Here is a 17081-nt window from a genome sequence, read left to right as displayed (position 1 = left end):
GCCAACAACAGTCTGACCAACACATTGAGGCTGGTGTAATCTATTTGAAAAAGCATCAGTTTCGCGCCGAGATTAAGAGGAGCGTAACGCGCAATGTCACCCGATCTCCTTGACCAATACGTGCGATCGATTAGGCTGCATCAGTGGGTAGCTGTTGGTTCTTACAACTTTGCAAGTCTTTTTGATATCAGCGCTTTAGGCAGACAACCGTGCGGAACAGTTGAAACGAAGAAATCCATGGACTAAAATTAACTTGGCTGGGATTTTAGCGCTTTGTTCTAGCCCCTGCATAGATTATCAGGTCATGATGCGAGGTTTACAGGGTTCTCGTCTAACAACCAACAACCAACGCGACCGGCGCTGTAGAAATGAAGATTTCCAGTCTTTGGACTTGGCTGCCCAAAATGCAGCTGAGTCTTCCATAGAATCTCAGCATTCTGTTTCTTCTGTGTCTTTCCAATACTGTCACAATAATACAACTTCATTCTTGGGCAGCTTTGTTTAAGGAGACGTTTCTCAGCTTTTGCTCAAGCTACCAACTTGTTCTGTACTTACCAGTACACCCAGTCAGCTCTGCCTGTGCCACTCAGGTTCCAATTGGCAAGAATCATGATTCTCCTCGGCTATCTCTGGCTTACGCTTGGGTTGATCGTTTTGCTCACCCAAGCGGTTGAAACAACTACAGCAGATGAGTCCACCGCCACGACCGCCAGTCTCCTTAAGATCTGGGATCTTGATAGTGGCTGCGATAATGAGATTCAGTATGTTGAAGACTCAATGAGTATTGCTCTGGACATCGTTACTGCTGCCCACGACGCTCTTGAATTCGTTGCTGGCCCAATGCCGGATGAGAAAACACACAAAGAACGCTTAAACAGATGGAAATCTATTTACAAGTGTTGCATGGGATTCTTAGGCTTCAAGCCTGCTAAACAGACTAATTACCTCCGAGAAGTCACAGGTGCGTTCCTAGTTGGGTGGGAAACACGCTTTTGTCACTAACAGCCATCAAGCTCTCTTTGCGAAGATGAAACGAACCATTCCTGCAGACCAGGGGGACCCAGCCCACGGATATGTCTACGGGCTAAGAGATCTTCCTAACGCCAAGCCAAAATTGATGTGTGGTGAGAATGCAGGAGAAGAGAAGTGGAAATGGTACAGCGTCACCGATATCTTGCCCGGTGAGCGTGTACCCATTTCTGATATGGAGCAATATCGGAAAATCGCCTTTGAATATCCAGGATTATGGGCGTTTGACCATCGTCTTATATGGGCCGATAACGAAGACGAGAAGCCAATCCTCTGCCAGGATGGTTGGCTCGGTGCCGTTGCCTGGGACAAAGATATTGTAGTCTTCTGCGATGAGATGTTTCAGGCTCAAGCGAAGGCCACAAAATCGCCCCGGGAATGGAAGAGATCAGGCATTGTAGCAGGTGCCAAATTGAATGACTATCATCAGAATCACTTATCCGTCATCATGGTTCATGAGATTTGTCATTGGTTTGGTGGTGCAGTGAGGGATGCGAAGGGCATCCCAGGGCCTAGTATGTTGCTGCCTCCTGTCGTTGGCTATCCGCCTAACTCATGTCTATTAGTTGTCGATGACCAAACTGCGATAGATGGAAGCGGTCGGCCGATTTATAGGATAAATCACAGAAACAGGGTTTTAGAAGTCGAGCCAAGCCGCATTGAGGCCGAAACAAAGGGTTACGAGCGTGTTATGACATGTAAGTTGCCCTGTCAATGTGATCTACGCTGCATGGAAAGCTTAGTATTGACTGCTTGGTGCTCAGACGGTAGCAACATGGTTTTTAACCTTGCAAGGTGCGAAGACAAGGTAAACAAAAATTACTGCGGCCCCGAAAAAGCTCTAAAGAATGCCGATTCACTGGCATTATTTGCTCTGGCGATGTGAGTCTTGTTCTTCGCTATCACCGGAATGCTAGTACTGACGTTGTCATAGGTATTACGACCAATGGGATTGGTCTTTAGATGCTATTGCAAGGGTACCAGGATCTAGGAAGAGGCCTGGTGGAGATCAGGGGGGCAGGGATTCTTGAGATTTGTGCAAAAGAGCCATGTCGGGTACAGTAAAAAGCTATGAGCGAAGCAATATTTGACGATGCAGTCCAGATTTTGGAAATCCTAGAGGAAATATTATAAGAAAGACTAGGTACTCGAAAAGAAATCAACTTGTCTTCAATTTATTGAGAGGGGATGTCAATGCTGTCCGCATCTTGTTATGACTCTCTCTCTTGTCAAGGTTAACTAAGCTGCCTGGGCTGCCTAAAGCATTTGAACACCATAAGCGCTGTGATCAACGGCACAGTGCGCTGAAATCTTTAGGATCAGCGGTTTAGCGCCCGTGTTGTTTCACGAATCAGCAGGTGCCCCCACTGTCAGTGGCCCATAGCAATTCTGAAACACACCAAATACATAACCAACAACCAACGACTTACGACCAACACGTTATACCTCGTCGTTGATGTTAACCTAATTTCGCGCACCTGTTCTTCCCTCCGCAATCATCATCGAAAACCAACCGCTTTGCAATCCAGTAGCTATGAGTTTTAGCCCTCGAGACCCCAACGCTGAAGAAAAGGAGCGTGAACGGAATGAGCGTTGGGAGGCTCGTGTTAAGGAACTCACTCTGCTTCCCACTCCCAGACCTCGAGCCCTAACGCCGGATTTATACCTTCTATCCAGCTCTATTACCTCCACTGCTTCTGCCTCCGGTCCGAGGCCCAGGTATCAAGAGACTTGCTTCTGGTTTCGAGTTCCACCAAATATCCGGAGGGACATTCTTAGACTAGCATTCGGAGATACCCGCATTCATATAAATCTGGAGTACAACCATCCGCATATTGCCCATCCAGAGAGTTCCAATCTTCACTGTGGGATCGTCGTCGGCCCCGGAGATTATCCAGGTGAAGAGACTAGGGTTCTTGATGAAACTAAGCCAGCGACATGGCAATGGTGGAGTTCGAGATGTCACCGCTCCTATCCTGACGAGATAAAGGGCCAAGGCCCTATGACCCGAGGGGGGGCTTTAGGGCCATGGGTTGACTGTTGTCGCAACGGAGGCGACTCTAGGATTTGCGAGGCATGGAAAGAACAGGAAGGGCCTTTAGCCTGTCACGTTGGTGTAATGGGCTGGCTTCTTTCTTGCAGTCAGAAGTACGTGGCTAAGTTTATCTTCTATTCCGCTGAAAGGCTCATGGTACTAACTTATGTTGGCAGTTACTTGGAGACAGTTGATATCCTGTACTCCACGAACACTCTGATACTACAAGGTTCAAGTATGATCAACCGTCTTCCACAGATATTACTCCCTCAGCGTCTTGCCACAGTGACTTCTCTCGAAGTTATCTGGCCTTTCAAGACCAAGTGCACTCCCCACAAAGAATATGATGATCTGGATCAGGATCATCTCAGATCTGTGTTGGATCTACTGTTGCCATCCCAGTTTCCTGTATTGCGACGGCTCTACATCTGGTTTAACGACGGCCAAGAATGCTTCCTCGGGATTGCTGGCCTTGAGACATATAAAGAGATAATTCTTCGACAATTGGATTCATTCATTCAGCGCATGACTCACCTCACGGAGTGCGCTTTTGCACTTCCGGACTACTTCTTTCGAACGCTGCACCATGAAGCTACAGAAACTCTTGAAAATAGCGATGGCATAAGTTCCTATTATAATAGACGGTCTTACCAGCAGGTCTGGCGAGACTTCAATGGAAACATGGCGGCTGTGGTGTTGCCATATGTCGACAGCTATCCCAGGCCTCCATACCAGGTCGTCCAAGAAGATGAGCAAGTCGCTGGGTATTGGATTCTCGAAGCTTCGGATGATGAGATAATGGATAGTCAAGATGAGCCCGTCAACTGGTGTGGGTCGTCATCGTGGTATAATGTCCCAGTTACTACCCCGTAGCTAGTTGAGACTTGTGGCCGAGAGCTTAAATCAGCAGAGAGCAAGTTTAGTCAGTCGTCATCAAAGCGAGGGCCATTAGGCAGCCCCATATGAACTTGCGGCTCTATGTTATAATGTCTGCTGGAAGAATCCATCAAGGCCCATCATATTACGTGATCACAAGGGTTCACCGAAGCAAGCAATTGCTATTCAATGGTTGAGAGATCACATCAACTGTGTTTCTCTAAACTATGTCGGCCAATCTACCAAGCCAAATATGGTTATTTATTGCACATTTGAACTTACTATACCCGCTGCAGGATCGCTGTAGGGGTATTATGTTGAACATGCAACTCTATTGACCCTCTATTTAGAATACGATCGCTCCTCCGTCTACGACAATATCCGTTCCGTTCATGTAAGTTCCCGCAGAGCTTGCCAACAGCACCACCGCACCCGTCAACTCGCAAGGAGCACCCATACGGCCACTCGGGTTCCGTTCCGCCCAGATCTTACGATGCCCTGATATTCCATCGCCCTCATTTAAGATAGTGTCCATATATCCCGGACTAATGGTGTTGGTGCGAATGCCGTAACGAGCCCACTCCGCAGCCAGACAGTTCTTTAGCGCCAGTAAGGCTGCTTTGCTGACATTATAAGCCGATTGGGGTTGGGGATAGTTAACGCGGTGCGCTGAGATGGACGACGTGAAGGTGATCGATCCTCCAGTGCCTTGCTTGACCATCTGACGGGCTGCAGCTTGTGCACAGATAAACGACCCAGTCGTATTGATGTCAATGATCTTGCGCCACTGAGATACAGGCATTTCCAACGTCTCAACACATCCAACGACACCGACAAAGCAGACAAGACCGTCAACTGAGCCCAGAGTCGCCACTGTCTTCTCAACGGCGTCTTGCACTGCCTTTTCATCTGTAACGTCGACCTTCAATGTCATGATTTTTACATGAGGGAAACGTGCTTGAAGAGAGGTGATTTCCTCCTTGGCTTGTGCTGGATTGACGTCGAGGATTGTAAGACCTTCAAGTCCATGTTCCAACAGAGCGTTACATGAAGCAAGTCCAAGAGTACCTGTACCCCCAGTAACGATAAAGTTGCCGCGCACTGAAAATCGCTCTTTGGCTCCAGCGGCTGGATCAATCGCGGTTTTGTTGCTTGGTGGTGCAGTCAGAGACGATGCTGAGCCGTCGCTGAGGATCATGGAGGGGACTGCTCTCGCAGTGAGCGCGTCCCTATCAGGAAGCTCTGTAGCACCGGGAGCCATTTTGATTGCGCCTATAAATCGTAGAAGGAGGAAAAGATGATGGAACGAGTGTAGCCGATCTGATTCTTTGATGTTACCACGAAAATGACCTTTATAACCCGGACCAAGTACCCCACGTCCGATGGAGCATCGGAGTACTGTCACCCGAGACGTTACAAAGGCCGTGAATGCAACAGTGGAGATGAGGTCCAATAACAACCGCAAGTTCGGCTCTTGTTCTATTGAGTATTCTGCAATTTTCCAACTTCTCTACCATTTCAGTTCTCTGTCACTTCCCGCCCATGATCACAATGGATGATATCTACACGCAACTTGAGCAACGTGCTCTGAGTCTTCTACAGCAATTACACCAACGATCCACAGATGCCAGAGCCATTATCATCCTGGCTGGCCCTCCAGGATCCGGAAAGTCAACTATCGCCGCTCAAGTCGCACAGAGAATAAATGAGCACCATTCGATTCCGATCGCGAAAGTTCTTCCAATGGATGGATATCATTACTCACGCTCGTACCTCGACAGTCTTCCCAACCATGTCGAAGCCCATGCACGAAGGGGCGCACATTGGACATTTGACGGTCAAGCGGTTCTTGATATGGTCAAGCAATTACACGCTTCGCGAGAGAAGCCATTCACTACGCTGTACATGCCGAGCTTCGATCATGAGATAAAAGACCCCGTTCCCGATGCCATTGAGATAAGTCCGAATGTCAAGATTGTTTTGGTGGAGGGCAATTGGCTCTTGTACAATGAACACCCTTGGGACCAGGTTGTCAATTATGCAGATGAGACTTGGTTCGTTGATGTCGACCCTCAATTGGCATTACAAAGGGTTGCGAAGAGGCATGTTGCATGCGGCATTGAGAAGACACTAGAGGCGGCGATGAATAGAGCAAGGAACAATGACATGAAGAATGGGGAGGATATACAGCGTTGTCTGATTCAGCCGAACATCAAGGTCAAAAGCGTTGAAGACGCATGAGTTTCTCTAGTTGCGTCTGGTCAATAAAAGTGCAGTTTGCCTTGAATAGCTCATGAGGCTAATTGGTCAACTTGGAGCTTCTGATGACCCCCATATTTGTCGGCCTCCAGGCCTCCGAAGGTGGTTACTCCGCACTTGGTGGCTATTGCAGGTGTCGGCCAACAGTGCTCCGATGAATGAATGACGCTAGTTCCGAACCCTGCCCTCATGATAACTCCCCTTCTCTTTCGTGACAACGCGTGCATATGCAAGACCAAAAATGGGTCGTCCTCCGATGCACGGTTCTTCGAGCCAACTTCGAGCTTGTCTCAATTGCCAGAAGCGCAAGAGCCGATGCCAACCTAGCGTGAATGGCCCTGGGCCATGTTCCTACTGCGCCCGCGCGGGCAAGGACTGCAGCTTCGTGAACCCACCTGATCGGACACGGCTTACGCGCAAGAATCTCGATGCCATTGAACTGCGCTGTAATAAGCTGGAGGCTCTAATTCGGTCGCTGCATCCTGATATAGATATTGACGTTGCCCTCGCCAACCTAGAGTCTGGTCAAGAGGTCGTCCAACGGACTGAGCCAGAGTCGGACGATGACTCTCCTGAGCATGAGGAGCCAGCACATGAGTATGAGTGGAGTGAACCATCATTGCCACCAGACTTCGACAGTCAAAACGATGAGGTTGCGGTTATGGATGGAATGGCTACGCTGAATGGCCTCGATGCTGGATATTTAGGTACGTCGACCCATCATTCATCTCACCATCACGCCAAATAGCTCAGAATCTAACTCCCCCCAGGCAGTAGTTCCGGCGCAAACCTTCTCCAAGAAATCGCATCGATGCTTCCAGAACTCGCGGCGTCAAATTCCCCTGCCACGAGCCATGGAAAATCTCCCAGTCAGACGCATAAGTCAAAACCGTCCCTCGATCCGCCAAATCTAGCAAACGAGTCATTAACAAACTATTTCATCGACGCATACTTCTTATTCTATAATGTCTCGTATCCAATTCTTCACGAACTATCATTCCGCCAGAAACTTGCCGCTCGGGGCATGCGACGTGGCAAGTCATCATGGAACATCATCTACTACCTTGTGTTAGCCATCGGGCACTGGATATCAACGTCAGATAAGCACCACGCAGGGTCGCGATTTTACACGGCTGCGAGGAACTCGTTGTCAATCCATATGCTAGAGTCTGGGACGCTTGAAACCTTGCAAGCGCTTCTTCTGATGAGCAATTATCTGCAGAAGATGGACAAGCCAAACACGGGATATCAGTTCACAGGTATCGCGTACAAGATGGCACTTGGACTTGGAATGCATCGAGAATCGCCGAAATTACAAGACAACGTTGGACTTGAAAGGCGGAGGCAGTTGTTCTGGGTACTTTACTGCTTCGATAGCGGGTTCAATATCACAACGGGGAGACCGCCTTATGCGCAGGAAGGCATTATTGATACTGCACTACCAAGAAATATCGATGACAAGGTAATTGCGCCTCATTTGTTTTTCCTGTAAAGCGACGTCGATTGTGATATACTAACAACAGCAGGACCTCGAACCCACCATGCCAGTCCCTCCCGAGGTCGGCACACCAACGACACTTTCTGCCATCATCGCACAAGCAGAACTTGCGAAACACGCTAATTCACTATATCTGGAGTATCTCACCGCGAAAACATCCAACACAAAGGTCGAGTATCGAATCGCCGAGACTATAGAACGGACCCTCACCGAATGGCGGCAAGGACTGCCACAATACTTCACCTCTGCAGACGTCCCAGTATGGTTCGCTGGTCCACGGGCTGTTGTTTTGTGGAAAGAACAGAATTTGCGCATTCTTCTTTGGCGCGGAAGTAAACGAAACCATCCATATCTGCCGAACAAGACCGATGCTGAAACACGCTGTCTTGATGCTGCCATGCAAAGCATAAACGATATAACAGCTTTCTGCAGTACAAATGAAGGTATCCTGCATTTGGGAATTGTCTGGTATGCCACATATTTCCTGTTCCAAGCCGCTCTTGTCCTTGAAGCGAGCTATCTAGATCGTGAGGCCCAAGACAAGCTAGATAACGAGACGGCCGATTGGCGACTGATGGTTCACAAGGCACAGAGTTGCCTGGTAACTTTCTCAGCGAGAACCAGGTCAGCCAAGCGGTGCTTGGAGATTTTGGAACTCATAAACAGAAGGGCAGAAACAGCAGCCAACACTCGGCGAACTGTTCTCACAGTACCTGAGCTTGTTGAAGAAGTACCAGCTACACTCCAGCCCCCAGTGGGTGACGCTGAGGTATCGGTTCCACCGGCTGATCCACAGACTTTCGGTGACGGGGATCTCTCTATTGGGACGTGGACACTGAACGACGATGGATCAGATCCTACAATGAGGATGATTCTGGATAATACCCCATGGGGCTACCTTGATAATGCACCCATGGATACTTTGTTTAACGATTGGTTTCCCCAAGATGCTTTTGAAGAATGATAGTTTGGGGAAATTCTATATGTTGGCATTCCTAGACACTAAGGGAGTACATAACCACCATCAATGATGATGTCTGATCCAGTGGTATAAGTGGAAGCATCACTGGCCAAATACAAATACAAGCCTTTGATCTCCTTTACATGCCCTTGTCTGCCTAGCACCGACATGCGATAAGCTTCGTTAAGTGCCAGTGGACCAGCTCCCATCTTGGTATCAAAGAACCCTGGCGACACGATGTTGACGCGGGCAAATTCTCTCCACTCGCGGGCTAATGACTTGCCAAAATGCGTCACGAATGCTTTGGTGCCATTGTAAATAGGTTGGTCAACGGGGACATTGACGATGTGCGCGCTCATACTAGAGGTGATGATGAGAACACCGCTGCCTTGGTGCTTGAAGACTTCGCCGACGTATTTGGAGCAGTAGACAACGCCATTGACTGCGAAGGGTTAGATGGGTATTCAGCGGGAGACACGAGATGGACTTAACATACCGTTCACGGACATTTGCTTGTCAAATTCGGGGAGGGTCTGTTCTAGGATCGGCTTGCTGATAGCCATTCCAGCATTGGCGACGAAAACGTCTATTCTGCCAAAGTCTTGTACGACTTTGTTTACCGTCTTTTGCACGGACTCAGCGTCGGATACTGTTGTCATGTCAAATTCAGATTTCCAGGGTTTCAACACGACACCGTGAACATACCGTCGACTTTGTAAGCAGCAGTCTTGACATTATGCTTAGTCCCAAGATCCTGGGCTCTCTGTATAGCCACGTCGTTCCTGAAAGATTGTCAGTCACTGAGCAGGAGTCTTGGTTGGAACAGTATGACTTACGAATTGTACCATAATACCACATGAGCGTTGGCCTCGGCCATTCCCTCCGCAACAGCGTAGCCAATACCGTCAGCGCCACCAGTCACGACAACTACCTTGCCAGTCATCTTGAATTGTTCCAAGACATTGGCAGGGGTGTCGGGAAAGGGTCTAGGGAAGCCATCCCGTAGGACGGTACAGTCGGATTCGTTCATAGACATTTTAGTGACGATCTTGCAATTTGGTGTAGAACGAGGATTGGCCACATTCTCAATGACGGTGAGAATATTTATAGTGTTGTTGGTGGTTTGCTGATCTCCATCCTCGTCGGGGTTTAGTCGACCGATACAACCGCAATAGAATAACTGACTCGTCCTCGTGGCTGTCTTGAGCGGGGTCACGGCTCACTGTGACCGACACCATTGAGAGGTCACCACATGCCGTGATTGGGTGCTTTAGTTCCGCGGGACAGGCTATTTAGTGACCACAAATTAGCTTCTAGAATTCAGAATTGCAAGTCGGAGTTTGCTCTCCTTTCGTCATCATGTGTATTGTCAGGGAGTAAGGGATCCGGGCAAGAGGCGGACGGCATGGTGAGCAGCGATATGTCATCACGTAGTTGATTGGATTCCGGCAAATATTTGTAGTAACAGTGACGCCTCACAGCACTGTGGGCGTAGGGACAAAGGAAGAGAAGCAGAAAGTGAGAGTAGTAAAGTTGAAAGCAAACTGTTTGGGCCAGTCCGTCTTCATCACCAGGTCCGTCGGAGTATCCCTTTTGGCTGAAGGGTCTCACAGCCGGCCATCAGCGACCTTGTTTTAACAGAACCTACAATAGGGTTAGTCGTAGTTCTAGCTCCCCTAACGCTATGGAACTAGATTTGGTTTTATTCCTTTTAACCCTTTCGAATAATCCCACTAGTCTGGCACCTAATCTCGAAGAGGGCATTCCCCGCGGGGAAAAGCTGGGGTCTCGAACTGCTCCGGAGTTCAGTGGACCGTGAGACTATATATGGACATTTCTCTGCTTCACAGTTTTCCTTGACTATTTAATCCACGAGGTCCTCTCTTACTGGACTCCTGTTCCATCAGACCAACATCAATCTCTAAAGCGTCCCTAATTGCCCAAACCACAATTGCAGCAACATGACTTCCAAACATTCAGAGAAGCCGACTGTCGTCCACGACCCAGAACCAATCGATCTTCTTACCAAAGAGTCACTTGGCATAGATAACCAAGTCTACGAGACCAAGTTTGCATGTAAGTTCTAACGAACGTGAATATCTTTATGGCTACTGACTAGAAATATGTTAGCCCTTGGACGATGGGCCGTTGTCAAGACCTTCTGGAAGGCTCTCCTTTTCTGCATGATCTTGAACTGGGCAGCCTTGAATGATGGCGTAAGTGTGGTTCTTTGCTCTTCGTTCTTGATCTATGCTAAAAAAGAAATCCCCTGCAGTTCCAGCAACAGATCCCCGGTAACGTCATCCCGATGCAAGCCTTCATCAACACCATGCACGACACCACCATCAACGGGAAGCCAGCCGTCAGCGCTCGAGTTGTTTCCTACTGGCAGGGCTTTGCTGAGATGTCCAAGACTCTCGGCATGTTCACTGGTGGTTACTTTGCCGATAGATTGGGTAGAAAGTGAGTCTTTAGACTTGCTCAACGCTGTCAACATGCTGACTAGTCTCCAGGAAGGCTCTCTGCGGTGCGATCGTTATACTTCTTGGAGGCTCTATTGCCGAGATTACAGCTTCCGACTGGAAGAGCTGGCTTGGAGCTGCCGTTCTGGTCCGGCTTGGTGTCGGGCTTGCACAGTCGATCCTTATCACCTACGTCTCGGAGCTCACACCTTTCCAGATTCGAGGTCTGATGATTGGTGCCTATCAGCTCTGCCTCGGTATCGGACAGCTCATCAGCGCGATCGCAACACAGCTCATTACTATTCATCAGCCGACCAAATGGAGACCTCTGATTGCCACTGAGTTCATTTTTACTGGAGTAGGTATCCACTGTCTAACAATTGGGGGGTCGCAAACTGACTTTCCTCTCTAAGCTTCTGATCTTGATGGTATGGTTCGTTCCCGAGTCTCATATCTACTACGCTCGTAAGGGAGAGGATGACAAGGCCAAAAAGTCTATGCTCACACTCTATGGCAATATTTATGGGTACGATGTGGTAAGTACCGGCTCATAAACAGGTCCCGCAACCGATATTAATACTATCGCCTACTAGGAACATGAGTACCGCGTCATTCAGCACGGTATTGAAGCTGAGCGCCAGCTGCATCTCGAGTCCAAGTCTTCGTCCTTCTTTGAGATCTTCGATAAGCATAACTGGCGAAGAACACTGGCTGGATGCATGGGTATTTGCAGTCAATGGGCTGCTGGAGCACCAATTGTGTTTTCGTACTCGACAGTAAGTCTTGTCTGCAATCGTGTATGTTGTAAAGAGCTGACATGTACGTTGCCAGTACTTCTTCGCTGTTGCTGGTCTGAAGGATCCCTTCCTCGTCACCATTATCACGTAAGTATTAGAGTGTCGAGTCCACCGTTCTTCTTCCGCTAACAGGTTAAGCTTCGTTCTACTTATTATCGCAATTGTGTCGTCTCTCATCGCGTGCGAGTTCATTGGTCGTAGACCTCTCCTTGTTGGGTGAGTCCGAATCAGAGAGCAGATGAAGCCGATGAAGCCGATGAAGCCGATGCTGACCGATTATCCAGTGGATGTTTCGCCATGATGCTTTTCAACGTTGGCCTTGGAACTACTGGTTTCTTCAAGAACCCAGCATCCGATAAAGCTGCCTTGGGATGTCTTCTCCTCTGGGTCATCGCTTACGGCTGTTCAGCCGGACCAATCGGTTTTGTTGCAGCTGGCGAAACCTCTACCCCACGTCTACGAGCTCAGACGACCTCATTCAATTTGGGCTGCTATGGTCTTGGATTGTAAGTTGCTTTAAACGATGCTCGTACTGTTGACTAACATACCGTCTTCAGTGTTGTCTTCCAATGGACTGTCTCCTACATGATCAGCCCGGATGCTGGTAATCTTGGGGTCAAGGCTGTGTTTGTCTGGGCTGGACTATTGGTACCCACGACTGTTCTTCTCTGGTTCTTCTACCCCGAGGTCAGTGCGCCCCAAATGGCTACAAAGCGACTTACACTAACATTATTAGACCTATGGTCGAAGTTATTGGGAGCTCGATGAGCTTTATGCCCGAAATATCCCTGCTTGGCGATTCAAGAATACTCCAACTTTGGTTGATGAAAGTGGTGGCAAGAGCCGAGCTCTTATGTCTGGTCGAATTGACCATTCATCGAACCAGCATACGATGACTTGATTGATACAAGGACATTGACCAAGTCAAAATGACTGGTCTTCCGTAAACTTGGCACGGATCTTAGCTGCTAAATTGTGCCATTGGTGTTGTCTTTTGTGCCAATGCACTTTGTCCATCATTCACGGTCTCCTCTATTGCCTTCAATATAAATATAAGGGTTCAGAACCCTTCCATTTCATGCAACATGGAAACATTCACGTGAGAAGCAAGAGGGAAGATGATAACTGAGATTCGACTGTATTGAAAACCCTGCCCTGCTCAAACCTCTGTGATAAGGTTATGGGTAGTTAAAAGAGGCTTTAGCCCCCAGCGCACAAAGGTAAAGAACACAATAAACACATACAGGCAACTCATTGCCCTCACTGTTGCCTAGGATCTTGGTTTTGGCTGAAAAGTTAGTATCCCGATGACTGTTCAAACCTCAATGCTGTTTACTGACGAATTAGAAAGCCTGCCAATCGTCACATATGAAGGGCTTCAGACCCCGTGAGTGGTAGCTCCATAGTTGCCTCCATTAGCAGGGCGAAGAAAGTCACTTCGAGTGATCTTACCATTCGCCTGCCGACGTCCCTTGATAAGGCTAGTAGAGGTAGCCTTGAAGTCTGCATCCAGCCAAGATCCACCTTTCTCCGAGTTGTTACCCTTACCTTTCTCCGAAGCGAGTGTGTTCTGCTTGCTCAGGCTGCTGGAGCCGGCATTATTAGCAGCAAGATTGTTCTCGTAGGTAGCCTTGGAAGAGCGTTGGTTGAAACCTTCCTCACGGTTCTTCCAAGCAGTGTTATTGATGAGAGTCATGTCACCGGGCATGTTGTTGTCACTGAAACCGCGGCGGTTACGGAAGGAGAAGTTGTTCCGAGCGACATGGTTGACGTTGACTCGATTGGCGGGTGATCCACCTCCGAGCTTGATGCCAATGCCATCTCCTCTGTAAAGGTTGAAGCTCCAACGATTCACGCCGTTGTCGAAGATGATGTTGTCAAGGATGGTGACAGAAGACTTGAACTCGTACAGATCGATACCATGATCGGCATTCTCGTAGCTGCGAATGCCGCGGATGATGTTACCAGCGCCTGAGCCTTCCTTGATGGCCATGCCGTCAGCATTCTGGCCATTGTTGCGGGGATCAGCGTTGTTGTAGGTGTCTAGGTAAACGATCTCGTTGTTCGAGATGCTATTCTGCATGTGAAACCCAGTCTCGTAGTTGCTGTGAGTGGTCAAGCGCTCGAAGTAGTTGTTATGTGAATTCTTCACGTAGACACCGTAGGGGCCCTTGGTGAGGGTGATGTGGATGAATCTCCAGTACTCAGCCTTCTCGACATGAAAGATACCGCGATCTTTGCCAGCGAGGCTGGTGCTAAGTGCAGCCGGAGTACCAGGCATCTTGTCACCGTCAATAATGACTTCTTCATTGTTATAGGACCTGATGGTGTAGGGCTTGCTAGAGGATCCCTTCTTTGTGAAGTGGATGTTCTTGAACGGACGGTAGGTCCCATTTCGGAGATAGATAGTGTCTCGGGCGCCGGCAGCATTAACTGCAGACTGGATGTCGGCCAGAGGGGAGCTGCTAGAGCCAGAACCACTGCTGGATCCGTTGGGAGCTACGAAAATGTCCTTAGCCAGGGCTGCAGGCAGTACGGCGAGTATATACTTGAAGATAAACATGATAAAGGAATGTAGATTGGAGCGAGCCCACGAAAGAACGGCAAACAAAAGTAATGAGAAGAATATCTTGGTTCAAGCTCAAATTTGATTTCACGAGGCTTCTTCTTTCCTTATGTAGCACCATCTACCCATGCTTTTACACGTCCTTCTGGAAGCTCGGGTGTCCAACGATGCCACTGTAATTATACACGTCGCACTTGGCACCTCGGCACTCTTGGCTTTGTAGGTTGCTGCTGAAGACTACAAGTAAGACCTTGAGCCAAGATGCAGTAAGCTTAAATTTCCACAAATGACGGAGAATTTCATCTCTAATCTCTAATCACTTCTTCCTGCGACAAGCTACGCTTCATACTCTACAATCGGGCGCAATTCCCATAATGGTTGTTGCGGAGTCTATTGTCCCGAGGTTTGATTGAAGCCAAGATATCCAAGAAACGATCGGGCCGTGTCAGTCTGTCAAGACACTTGGCGTGTTCGAAACTATGAGGGAAGACCTTGGCAAATCTTGGGTGTGAAATCTACCGATGATATAAACTCAACTCCAATCTCAGAGCGGACCGTAATCGAGTTATTGAAAGTTGATTGCTTCATGTTCAACATACAAAGAGTATCAATCCAATGAGTCACAAACCAAGCAGCAAAATAGCTCAATCTTAGATTCAATTCCTGCTACCGGTTTCTATTACAACTATATATAGTAAATTACCATCTTAATCCGTCTGTATGATCTATTTATTCCAGTATTATTCTATTCCCATCACCACATCTCCTCATCAAATCCGTGTCTAATATGTTTCCCAAGTGAAGCGTAAGTATTTATCTTCATTGCCTAGTAGGTGTAAACCTGTTCTGGCCCCAGAGAGCCATAGTCCCCAGAGCCGTAGGGGTTCGATGATGTGACCTTCTGGCCGTTCACATCGCTGACGCCGAACCAAGCAAGCTCTTTAAGTCTCACGACGGTGATGACAGCAAAAGCAGGAGCAGGCTCAGTAACATAACCCCAAGAGATCCTCAAGCTAGACCCATCAGTGCAAGGCTCATTGGCCCAGCTTTCTGTAGCAGCATTGGAGCCAGGCATACGGACGATGGTACATCTCTCGGTCTTGCCATCGGCCTCAACTATAAAGTTATAGTCACATCCATCGTCATCTTCACCGCAATAACGCGTGAGATTCTGGATAGCCCAAGTCTTGCCAATCACAGGCGTGGGTCTAGGATATATGCCAGGTACTGGTTGAGTGCCGTTGGTCGGGACGGGATAGGGAGGGTGGGTTGCGGCTGAAGTCGCAGTAGAGGTGGCATGAGCTGAGACGCAAAGTTCTAGGTGGGCTGGGCTGCATCCCCCAGGGACAATAGGGATAGGGGTGAAGGTCGGGGGAAGTCCCGTATGATAAGGCGGCGGGCATGATCCAGGATGAGCAGGATTGCAACCTCCTGGTATACCAGGAATAGGAGTGACGGTTTCAACGGGAAGTGTATTGTTCTTGCCAGCAGATGCAATTCCTGTCTTGGTGGGCTGCGCGAGAGATGCTGTGGCAGAAGAACAATAGTCGCGAATTCGCGCACTATCTTCACCAACACAAGCTGTTAGGGTGCAAGAGCATGCTACTTCTGGTGTTCCAGCCGCGATGCAAGCGTTGTAAACCTTCTTACATTCATCGTAGGATATAAAAGGAAGGGCCAACGCCGCTGAAACAAGAGTCAAAAGTGAGATGAGCTTATTCATGACTGGGAAGGAGGGTTGGCTGAAGTTGAACAATCGGGTAATTGGGTGTGAAGATTGAAAGTATCTTTGTTCTCAGTTGTGCTGTAATGTCGTGGGTTGGTGATGTTTGAATCTCAGACGGCATGTCTCAGAGGTTATATACACATGTTAAGTCCCATGGTGAAAAAGCCTAGCATTGATTCTGCTAGCACACCAACCTCCTTCTACTGTGCCATTTTTCTCTCATGACATAACCAAAGTTTGAACTAGAAGAGGATCTCGGTCGAAGATCTCCACTCTTCAAATGGGTTGCCAATGTTAAGACGACCGACTCATGGATTTGGCATCACAATCGCACTTCAGAAAACCCAACCACTGTGATTATAATAGTTCCACCACTTTTACAGCTGAGCTACTGCCGAGCAACCGATCATTTTCATGGCCCGCTGCTCAGCCAACCTCCGATTTACACAATGGCTCCGCTAACACGAAAGGATCTTTCAAGGTCTAGGGCGAATGCAGCAAAGACGTTATTGTCACTGGCAAGCGAGAAAAGTCTAATTGGCACTCAACGAATCAGGTTCGGGTGCCGTGCGATATAGCACGTTGTTGAAAGGGATAACGCAAACCTTAAATCGATGACTGCCAACTTCTGGAATGTGATGATATAATACAAGATGTGAAGATTTGGTACTTTACCTTATCTATTGTTATCTATTGGGGACTTATACCCGCACAACCGGTGGTGCGTTTAGGGTCACGTATTTTCCGCACAACCAGGTATGTAAATAAGTCAGGTTAGAGGTTAAAGCATATTCACACAACCCCCTAATATTAATTTAATTATATTAAATTCAATAAAATAGCTATTAAATTACAGTTTTAAAATAAAATTT

At 48.2% G+C, this 17081-nt stretch overlaps 8 protein-coding genes across 8 annotated transcripts; 4 read left to right on the top strand and 4 right to left on the bottom strand.

The window, feature by feature from the left end:
- Positions 1 to 609: 609 nt before the first annotated feature.
- FSUBG_8953 (uncharacterized protein) lies at positions 610 to 3937 on the top strand (the record flags this gene model as incomplete). Its single annotated transcript, XM_036687414.1, has 7 exons — positions 610 to 961; positions 1014 to 1544; positions 1596 to 1727; positions 1773 to 1911; positions 1964 to 1984; positions 2575 to 3177; positions 3241 to 3937. 7 exons carry the CDS (start codon positions 610 to 612, stop codon positions 3935 to 3937), a joined length of 2475 nt encoding a protein of 824 aa, XP_036535518.1.
- A 349-nt stretch (positions 3938 to 4286) lies between these two features.
- Positions 4287 to 5201, bottom strand: FSUBG_8952 (Oxidoreductase short chain dehydrogenase reductase family; the record flags this gene model as incomplete). Its single annotated transcript, XM_036687413.1, has 1 exon — positions 4287 to 5201. One exon carries the CDS (start codon positions 5199 to 5201, stop codon positions 4287 to 4289), a length of 915 nt encoding a protein of 304 aa, XP_036535517.1.
- A 290-nt stretch (positions 5202 to 5491) lies between these two features.
- FSUBG_8951 (phosphoribulokinase uridine kinase family) lies at positions 5492 to 6181 on the top strand (the record flags this gene model as incomplete). The annotated part of the gene is made up of 1 exon (XM_036687412.1): positions 5492 to 6181. One exon carries the CDS (start codon positions 5492 to 5494, stop codon positions 6179 to 6181), a length of 690 nt encoding a protein of 229 aa, XP_036535516.1.
- Positions 6182 to 6440: 259 nt separating this feature from the next.
- On the top strand, positions 6441 to 8661 carry FSUBG_8950 (C6 transcription factor; the record flags this gene model as incomplete). The annotated part of the gene is made up of 3 exons (XM_036687411.1): positions 6441 to 6906; positions 6970 to 7661; positions 7726 to 8661. The coding sequence occupies 3 exons, from the start codon at positions 6441 to 6443 to the stop codon at positions 8659 to 8661; spliced, it is 2094 nt and encodes a 697-aa protein (XP_036535515.1).
- A 38-nt stretch (positions 8662 to 8699) lies between these two features.
- FSUBG_8949 (Sorbitol utilization SOU1) lies at positions 8700 to 9694 on the bottom strand (the record flags this gene model as incomplete). The annotated part of the gene is made up of 4 exons (XM_036687409.1): positions 8700 to 9100; positions 9155 to 9307; positions 9364 to 9440; positions 9495 to 9694. The coding sequence occupies 4 exons, from the start codon at positions 9692 to 9694 to the stop codon at positions 8700 to 8702; spliced, it is 831 nt and encodes a 276-aa protein (XP_036535514.1).
- Positions 9695 to 10619: 925 nt separating this feature from the next.
- Positions 10620 to 12818, top strand: FSUBG_8948 (maltose permease; the record flags this gene model as incomplete). Its single annotated transcript, XM_036687408.1, has 11 exons — positions 10620 to 10734; positions 10789 to 10874; positions 10934 to 11121; positions 11172 to 11478; positions 11534 to 11656; positions 11714 to 11896; positions 11952 to 12004; positions 12050 to 12133; positions 12202 to 12423; positions 12475 to 12604; positions 12654 to 12818. The coding sequence occupies 11 exons, from the start codon at positions 10620 to 10622 to the stop codon at positions 12816 to 12818; spliced, it is 1656 nt and encodes a 551-aa protein (XP_036535513.1).
- Positions 12819 to 13295: 477 nt separating this feature from the next.
- On the bottom strand, positions 13296 to 14480 carry FSUBG_8947 (pectate lyase L; the record flags this gene model as incomplete). The annotated part of the gene is made up of 1 exon (XM_036687407.1): positions 13296 to 14480. The coding sequence occupies one exon, from the start codon at positions 14478 to 14480 to the stop codon at positions 13296 to 13298; it is 1185 nt and encodes a 394-aa protein (XP_036535512.1).
- An 829-nt stretch (positions 14481 to 15309) lies between these two features.
- Positions 15310 to 16206, bottom strand: FSUBG_8946 (uncharacterized protein; the record flags this gene model as incomplete). The annotated part of the gene is made up of 1 exon (XM_036687406.1): positions 15310 to 16206. One exon carries the CDS (start codon positions 16204 to 16206, stop codon positions 15310 to 15312), a length of 897 nt encoding a protein of 298 aa, XP_036535511.1.
- Positions 16207 to 17081: the final 875 nt, after the last annotated feature.

Source organism: Fusarium subglutinans (assembly GCF_013396075.1).
Source record: "Fusarium subglutinans strain NRRL 66333 chromosome Unknown NRRL66333_c0000129, whole genome shotgun sequence".
In the NCBI taxonomy this organism is placed as follows: Eukaryota; Fungi; Ascomycota; class Sordariomycetes; order Hypocreales; family Nectriaceae; genus Fusarium; species Fusarium subglutinans.
This window is presented reverse-complemented; position numbering and strand designations above follow the sequence as displayed.